At 32.9% G+C, this 10,039-nt stretch overlaps 1 protein-coding gene across 1 annotated transcript; it reads left to right on the top strand.

Annotated features, from left to right (window-relative positions):
* Positions 1–7,433: 7,433 nt before the first annotated feature.
* LOC106308719 lies at positions 7,434–8,783 on the top strand. The gene has a single exon (XM_013745849.1). It carries the CDS (start codon positions 7,437–7,439, stop codon positions 8,781–8,783), a length of 1,347 nt encoding a protein of 448 aa, XP_013601303.1. The 5' UTR covers positions 7,434–7,436.
* Positions 8,784–10,039: the final 1,256 nt, after the last annotated feature.

The following is a 10,039-nucleotide window of genomic DNA, read 5'->3' as shown; positions in this document are numbered from 1 at the left end:
GGCCGATGCTTCACACTACGGGCCAAAAACCCACGCCGGTGTCCGTTTGGAAATGGTAATTAAATATTTTATTAAATAAATTTTTTAATATATATTTATATATTTTGACTTTCTTAAATGTTTTTTAGGCCTAAGAGACGGGACGTTTTCCGTCTCTTGTGGAACTTTACGAGAAGACCCACAAGAACAAGGCGGGCGTATTTCTAGATGGCAAGTCCGAGCAAATCTACAACGACTTGGTTGCTCGGGTTGAAGACCGCCAGACCCAGCTGACCCAGCAGTCCACCGACGGATTACCCGTCACCTTATCCACACTTGAAGTGGATAAGATTTACGAGGAGGTAAATTTTCTAAAATTTTAATTTTTTTATTATTCATTTAATTTAACTTTAAATTTTGACTAACAATATTTATTTTTTGTTTTAAAAGGTTGTCCCTAAAAAAAGGGGACGGACGTTGGGGATTGGTTCCGTCAACGATGTTCCGAGAGCGACATCGTCTTATGGTCAGCGACGGGATGATGAAGTCTCTCAGCTGCGTAGAGAGTCCGATGAGCTGCGTAGAGAGTTGAGCTCGACGCGATCTGCGTTCACAGCTCGTGTGGGTGGACTCGAGGGCTTCTTGGACGTTGTAGCGGCCACAAATCCGGAATGGGAGACCTTGTTGAGGACCATGCGACAACGAAATCCTATTCTAGGCGAGTCATCATCCGACACACATGCCGAGGCGAATGTAGCGGCGAGGAGTGATGAATACTACCGGACGATGAACGACTCCTAGTTCTTTTTTATTCGGTTCTTGTATTATATAAATTCAAAACTTATTTATATATAATTTTTTTTGGTTTTTGATCTTTTTAGAATTTTAATTTTATTAAAAAATTAAATAATTTTAATTATTTTTTAATAATATTTTTATATTTCTGTAAAATAATGAAACGAAGTAAATTCGTAGCTAATGTTGCGACTTCTTTACGTGGAAGTTTAACGAATTCTTTACGATGAATAATTTACAAGGAAATGACGTGGAAAAGTATACGTGTTCTTTACGAGGAAAACTTTCAAGGTATTTACGTGAACTTTACGAGGATATATTTTCGAGTTATTTACGTGTGTTTTACGAGGAAATGGTTTCGAGGTATTTACGAGGAAACTTAGCGGCGTCCTTACGTGGAAGCTTTACGTGTTTTTTACGACGAAATTATTTTCTTCGTTTTTACGACGAAATCATTTCTTCGCTATGTTACGACGAATTAGCGAGGAAATATGCGTTACGACAAACGTTTAACGACGAAACGAGTTTCCTCGATAATTCCTCGTAAACTTGCTTTTACGACGAATTCACGAGGAAAACCCCCCTCGTAAATCTTTTGTTTTCTTGTAGTAGTGCATGCAAAACATTTATTAGGTAGAAGACGGTTTGAACGAACATATAAACTCATCTGTCATACAAAATGCAAGTCATTAAAATAAAAATATGTGAAACGGATTAAATGAATATGGTGTCGTATTTGATTATTATCTAATTCAAATTATTTATTTTAATTTTAATTTTACTTATAACATATAAATAAATTATATATATTGACATATTCTATTTTTTAAAATATAAATTATTTTAAATCAAAGTAATTAAGATTTAACGTGCAAAAAGTTTTTTTTAATTAAAAGTATACTAATATAATATTTCATAAAATAATTTTAAATAGATCTTTAAATTTGGTATTAAAAAAATATTCTCTAAATTGTGAATATATTTAACATCTCAAATTGGGGTTTAGTAACTATTCGTAAATTTAATACCAAAAATTTAAACATTAAAGTTTAATAAAACTGGAAAATCGTATTTCTCTAATTTATTCTTCATATAACTTTTAAATATTTTAATTAAATTTTTCTGTTAAGCATGGATTAAAATTATTCTCAAGACCCAAATTTTTAGTCCATCTAAAAATATTAAAATAAATCATGTACACAAATTTACATATAAATTATATACAAATCATAAGAAGCATAAATTATGAACATAAATATAGTTTTATTGAATAAAATCTTTGTCAATGAAACATTGATGTCACTCTTTGAAAATGCATGTCGAGATCTAATTGCAATTTGACGAGTAAAATGTATGTATAATTTCAAATAAAGTCAAATATTTTGTTGATGTAGACACTCTAAGTCTAAACTGAAGAAATATTTTATAACTAAATATATAATTATAAGCATATATATATATATATAATTCGAGTTTTGTCGACAAAAATAGTTTGGTTCCTATGCCGGCAATGCTCATTGTAGTTCCACTAGAAAGTTTCAGAAAGGTATTCCCAAGATCTTGAAATCTCAGAAATATATCAACAGAATTTGACACATGATGGGTGGCACATGAATCTACGATCCAAGAACTAGGAGCGATATCATTTTCTACTTATTTTGAAGTGAGCATGTTGTATTAGGTAGGTGGTTAGAGAGAAAGGAATATACCAGATAACTGTCAGTTAATTAGTACGAAGGTTGAAGAAGGGGCTTGAGGAGAAAAGTAGACTCGGTGTAAGGGCAGAAGATTGGAGTCTCAAACTAAGGTAAGAAGTCATGTTTTGAATTTGTGTATTTTTCATATTGCCATTCAGTTTATCTGATCCTCCAACCAAGTTTTGGATCATTTGAAAATGAGTGTCTAGAGTAGTGAGAGTTGTCATGTTTGTACTAGGAACAAATGACGATGTAGGTTTTGGAGCATGAGCTGACATAGCCGTTTGAGGAGAATACACATTTCTTTTTCATGTCACTAAAGGAGAAAAACCATGAAGTTTGTAACAACAGTCTTTGAGATGACCTATTACTCCATAGTGGATACAAACATGACGAGGCCTTTGATGATAAGTGGGATTACAGATATACTTCCATCATAGTGAGAAGTATGAGCTGAATTTTATTTTCCACTGGAAGCACATATCCTTTAGCCGTAGCTCCAACATTTTTTTGACTTTGAGATAATTATTATTGTTCATAATTTGACCACAAATGTTCACATTATATTTGTTTACCCCCATTAAGAAATTGGATGGTTCTACTTGTTTATGCTTTGTCCAAGAGTTCATTAACCTTTCCAAACTTACAATTACAGTGGTACTTGCAAAGTACTGCCAAATAGTCTTCATCTTTGTATAAGAGGCTGATGGCTCCATTAGTCATTGATATAGATTCTAAGATTTCTTGGTCTAGTTGACGATTCTAGGTACGTTCCTAACTTGAAACCTTTTGAATAGATCTGACAAAATCTTAGGAGCATCATGGCATACAATATGATATCATATATTTCCTGATTAACAACATGCCTATAGAAGCCATGATTTAACCTTACTATTTCATGGATTCCAGATCTGGAACAATGAATCAGATTCATATGGTCTTGGCAAAGATCCGTCAATTAAATTCCATTTTCTTAGATTCTAAAGCAATGGTCATCACAAAGTTCCAACTTTTGTAGTTCGATCTGTCTAAGGTGTGTGAGACTTGAGAGAGGCGAAGATGATTTGCAGCGTTTAAGAAGTATGTACTGTGAGCTATCTATCCAGATTTGAGGAGATGATATGATCCATGAATAGCTGTATTTGAGGAGATAGATTGCTCTCATAGTTGATTCCATGACTTGTTATTTTTTACGATGGGGTTCTATTTAATATTCTAGTTTGTGAGATTGTGATCTCGCAACGTAAAATAGACGTGGGTGTGTAGTTTATAAGTTGTCTTCTGTTTCTAGCTGTGTTCATAGCTTTATAATAATACCTTTATCTGTTACTAATTGGCCAGGTCAAGAGGCAAAGAGGCAAAGAGAAGAATCCAACCCTCGAGCTAAGAATATAAGTCATTGACGTCAGCCATGTCAACGTTGGATTCTTCTCTCTGCCTCTTTGCAGCTCTAAATAATGGAGACAATATTTAGTTATCCATCAACGAGGATGCAGCTTTCGAAGGCTTATAGACTCTATGAATACTTTAACGATATTCTCTTTCCATTATATATAGAGAAAAACTTTAGGATAACACTAATTTTTTTTTTTTGTCAAAAATATAGATTCTAAGGATCAAAATAACCAAAATGTTTCATTAAAAATGTAAATATACACTTATATATCTAGAGTTAACTAATCCAAATCTTAGGGTTTTATAGTTAAGGGGTGAGAATTTAGAATTGAGGTTTAAAATTTTATAAAATAAAAAAATAAATATTAAAAATTTGAAAAATAGTTTTAAAAAGTATTTTCGAATTACAAAAAGAAAATTGAAAAATAAAATTAAAAAGAAATTCAAAAAAAGATAATTTCGGAAATTTCTTTTTTATAAAAAAGTTTGAATTTGAAAGCATATAATAAAACTATAAAAAAAATTTATTGTATTTATATATCTAGAGTATTAGTGTATTTTTACCTATTAAATGAAATATTTTGGTCAATTTTTTCTTTATATTCTATTTTGTGACAAAAACTTAAAAATTGTCTATCTAAGACAATTGCCCTTATATATAATATAAGAAATGATGTTTAGTGTTTCAGTAATAGGAGGTTATCCTACAAAATAACACAGACGTATATAATTTCGAATGTTGAAATTATTCACATGTGAATACTCACTCTTTATGAATTTGGTCTCGTCTAGAACATGTTACCTTCCCAACATCTTGTGTTTCTGTTTTTTTCACTAGCTACAAAATCACATCCATGCGGCTGGACTCCTCGAACGAACAGCACATCATCAGTAATCGATCTATGTACTCCAGGCAGAGAGTAAATAAAAGGCTGCATGGAACAGGAAAATTACCTATTTCAACGTGAACTTTACCGTCGTCTCTTTTTTTTTTCTTCGGAATTTTGTATTAGTGCATGTGTCTTTTTTTTTTCTTCGGAATTTTGTATTAGTGCATGTTTCACACTGAACTAAACAAAATTTTAAAAATACAATATAAACTTTACGCTTCGTGTCATTTTTTCTTGAACTTTATAGTAGTGCATATTTCGTACTGAATTAAACAAAAATTCCAAAATACTACATAAACTCTCAATATCGTGCCTATATATATTGACTGTCTAAGGTGTTAGTCAACCATTCATTTATCAAAATGACGTCTTTTTGATAAATATTACATGAACTGTCAAAATTGTGCATATATATTAACTGTCAAATTTTAAAATAAAGTTAAATATTCAAAAAATGTTATTAATTTAATTTATTAATATTATTAAATTTTAAATATGATTTTGAAACTTAATTTTATTTTAAATGTAACAACACAAAATTCTAAATTTAACAATATATTTCAATTTTTAGTAATACTATAAACTAAGTATTTAAATTAATAGTAATTAATTTAAATTTATAAAAAAATGATTTTTAAAGTTAAATTTAAAAACAAAAATAATTATAGATTTATTTGATAAAACTACAACAGTATAAATTTGATAACACTTATTTGATTAAACTAAAACTTATATATAAGTTAATGTTTACACAATTTATAAAAGAAGGTTACTTTGGTCTATGAGTTAATATGCTTTTACTTGTCCAGAAATACGAGAGTTAAAACATTACAAATTTAATTTTTAATCCAAATGATGTCGTTTTGATAAATTAATGAAAGACTGTCACCTTTACGATTTTGAGAGTTTATGTAGTATTTTTTATTTTTTTAGTTTTGCATAATTTATCCAAAATAACGTCGTCTTGATAAATTAACGGATGACTAACACCTTTGACGATCAATATATATAAGCACCATTTCGAGAGTTTATGTAACATTTTTGAAATTTTTTTAAGTTCAATATAAAATATTCATTACTATAAACAGTCCATGAAGGAAAAGATACGACGCGTAAAGTTTATATACTATTTTTGAATTTTTGTTTATTTCAGTATAGAGTGTACACTACTACAAAGTTCAGAAAGAAAAACCACGAGGAGTAAAATTTACGTTGAAATAGGCATTTTTCCCGTCAAGCAACAACACACTATCAAAATTGTAATGTTTTCACTCGTATAAGGTCACAAAATTGTAATGTTTTTTGCAACCTAAAATTTTGTCCTCTTTTGGCTCATTCAGTAATTAACATCCGATAAAATAATAATAATAATAATGAAATATGTCTTTCTTTGAGTTCTCTTTTTCTTATATGTAGAATATCCCAAATACCAAGTCTTATACATCTGTTCCTGGATGTATGAAATTGGGCTAGTGGGACAGCACTCGACATAGACATGTTTACTATATTTCCTTGGAAAATTGTCTAAATATTCGCATATTTGAGATAGATATATGTTCGTGGCACATCTATATGTTTTAATACATTTGTTGAACTCTTTGCAAGAAGATAGCTCATTTATTCAGTTACCGTTACTTATCCGAACTCTTTCTTAGAACATATGTTGGTAGAAGTGTTTGACAAGAATTTGGTGCGTGATAAGACGATATGTATGATGTATCCTACAAGGGTACAACATGGACATAGTGTCTATCTTTCTATAATTTGGTATATATAAAACTAACTTTGACTCGAGATATGTCGTGCAAAGATGACACCACAATTGAGTAATGCAGAAGATAAATCAAGAGACAAAATAGATACAAACAACCAACTATTGCTTTATTAGAAATCGCCTAAACAATTTATTACAAGACTTATTTATCAGCTTTACACAGTCTGTTAACACCCTAACAGCTGCTACTAAAGATTCCTAATCTACCCAAACTTGTCTCTCTGTCGTCAGTACTTCAGAAACTGCTTCAGCACGACCCAAAAACACCTCTAAGAGATTTTCACACTTCCTCTATAATAATAGCCAGTGTCTTATGGAATACACACGACTCCATAGCTCTTTTATAGTGATCTCCATGTTCCTGAAACTCTAGTCTCCAATGAACATGAATATGGACAACTTCCATATCAATAAGTACATTTTCCTTTTCTTGAAATGCACTTATTCTTCAAGGCATAAATTTGCTCCACAAGTTTATCTTTTGTCTTTTCTCCACGGTATAAACTTGATCCCACGCCAGCTCAGCATCTTGCATCCACCTGGTCTCCACCACTCTGCATGCCTCCTGGTTCACTATCTGACACACACTGCTTCAACAACTACTTCAACGACTACGTCAAGATATAAACTCTCAGTTTATCCTTCTCCATCTCAGCATATCTTGCATCCCACATGGTAATCCACCACTCTGCATGCCTTATGTAGTAACGACTAATGCATACATCATCAATGACTTCGTCGTCTAGTTAGTCACGGAAGACTATTGAAATCTACAAGCTCCACTTGCATCTTCATGCCATCCATGTTATCTTTCTATAGTTTTATAACATTTTAATTATAGAAGATTGTCCACACGAAAACTTGTATATATCTTGTGAAGATAGTAAAAGGCAAGACATTCTAAAAATGGCTTGTTCAGAGTTGCAAAGAGCCATAGAGAACCCAGTTCTTGAGCTCAAAATTGTATCAGCCAGCGACCTCAGCCATGTCGATGCCACTGACAAGATGGACGTATACGCCGTCGTTTCAATTCACGGCGAAGGTACTCACAAGACACAAACGGCCAAAACACCCATCGACTACGACGGTGGTTTGAATCCGACGTGGAATCACACCGTTAAGTTTCCCTGCAACGAAGAAGCAGGCCGTGAAGGCCGGTTAACCCTCAAGGTCGAGTTATTTAGCTATTTGCTCGAACGGAAGGAAGACCTTTATCTAGGAGAAGTCAACGTCTCGGTTCAGGAACTTTTTGCCTCAGATCCACGGCCGTTTGGAAACGGTAACGTCCATAAAATGAAGTCTATGACTTGCCCTATCAAAGTCACAGAGGAAGGAAGTACCAACGCAAGGTTGTGCCTCTTGTACCGGTTTAAACCACTGCCGGTTGATGATTCGTGTCCTCCTGTACCTCAGGATCATTCCCTCTCGATTGGTCAACCCGTTTATCCAAACCCGGAACAAGTAATACCAGGTCAGCCTGTCGTATTTTCCCCTCGGTTTCAAACCACCACGACCAAACTGATCCTTGAGATTGTGATCAAGTTTGCCAAAGACATTGAAGATGTTAACGCCTTCTCGGCTATGGACGTATATGCTTCAGTTGCGATCCTTAAAGACAGGAAAGTTAAGGACAGGATCAATACCCCTGTCGCTTTCTCCGCAAATACAAACCCTAAATGGAACCAGACGATTAAGTTTTCACTCGATGAGAAGTTAGCTCAAGAAGGGCGTTTAATGCTCCTGGTGGAACTGATGAGCCACAGGCCTTTTCTTGGTGATAAGGAAATCGGATTCGTCAGACTTCCAATGGAACAACTATTAGGCTCAAACCCTCCAGCCAGTGGTGATGCTAACGGTATGAAGCTGGAAACGCACGCTTTGACGGGTCCTTATGGGAAAAAAGGTGTCGTGAACTTCACGTATAGATTTCTTGCGGAACAACTTAGGGTTTCAACGGTTCCAACACCGTCGACAACATCCCAACCATATATCATGTATCTACCGGTCTCGCCTCATTCATACGCGTCATCAGATCCGATACAGTTGACCTCAAGTTATGTGACTGTTCAACAAGGTAAAAATGCCGGGCAGGGTAACGGACTAGTACCAATATATATGTCGCCTCAATATCAATCACATGGATATCAACAATATTCACCACGAAATCCGCAGCCACCACCGCAACATTCGCAGCTTAAGCCACTGACTCAGCAGCCGTTCTCTCAGTCAATGCCGGATACACAAGAAGCATAAACTTGTTGTACTCGTCTTAATTATTGCGTGGAAAATAAAATGATCTAAGTTTGATATGTATTTTTAAATGCTTGCACCAATTTTCCTTCTTTTACTTTCAGTTGATTTGTGTTGTTCCTCTCTCCATTATCTTGAAACTTAATATTTGCCAAGAGAAATTTTCCATCACTCTTTTTTCATGATATATTTTGACATTTCCTGCTTTATCTTTTCACTTTCATTTTTTAATATATGAAGTCTATGTTGGTCATTTTCTTGCTCTCTTTCCTTTTGTTTGTGTGGAACTATTCGTATGAGTAATAGTGTCAAACCACTCGAACAGGCACGGAGCCGCATCTGACATTTTTCATGATGCACTTTTTAATATTATTATTACTGTATAATGTAAAATAAAACTTTGAAGTGGGCCCTCTTAGGGCATGCATATTATCACTTTCGAGAAGAAATTTAAATGTCCACAGACTTGATCCAGCTATACTATGTAATAGATATTGAACCGTGCGGATGATTATTTTTATTTGTACACACATAATTATTTGTTTTACGTAACTAATTGTAATATTTACAATTATATTGTTTGATATAATATTTTAAAATACAACAATTTTATAGTACACATACAATAAACTTTTTTTTTTTAATTTTCAGTGATAGCATATTTTATATTATGTGATACAAAATTCTGAATTGAAATATATTATTGGTAAATAATCAAAATTTTAATTGAAAAGTATTATATTAAATTAATATCACAAATTTAATACAAAATTATACATGATTTTAGTTATAATTAAAAAATTAATTAGATATTTAAAATTTTTTTATTGAAAATGAAATATGCATTAAATTTTTAAATAAACACGAAATTAACAAATATTTTATAAAAAATCGAGTCTTAGACAATATCAGAACCGCCGATTAACCCTAAATTGTATGTTGGGAAGAAGATGAAGGCATTATGGACCTTTTTTTCTGGTTTTGGGCCCAAATATCATTAACTCAGTATCAACTTTAAATGACTTTCCTACGTGGAATCTGACGTGACTGGGCGTTTCGATCTTCCGTGACAGGTGTCGCGCTGGGGTAACTCGACTTTCTTATGTGGAATCTGACGTGTCTCTCTTTGGAGAGAGAGAGTTCTATTTCAATAGATAAGATACTAGGATAAGACCTGCGCCTTGCGCATGGTGAGTTTATTTGTATATATATTATCGATAGTTTTTTTTATATATGTGATCATTTTATTTATATATATA

This window comes from Brassica oleracea, chromosome C8 (genome assembly GCF_000695525.1).
Source record: "Brassica oleracea var. oleracea cultivar TO1000 chromosome C8, BOL, whole genome shotgun sequence".
Classification (NCBI taxonomy): Eukaryota; Viridiplantae; Streptophyta; class Magnoliopsida; order Brassicales; family Brassicaceae; genus Brassica; species Brassica oleracea.
This window is presented reverse-complemented; position numbering and strand designations above follow the sequence as displayed.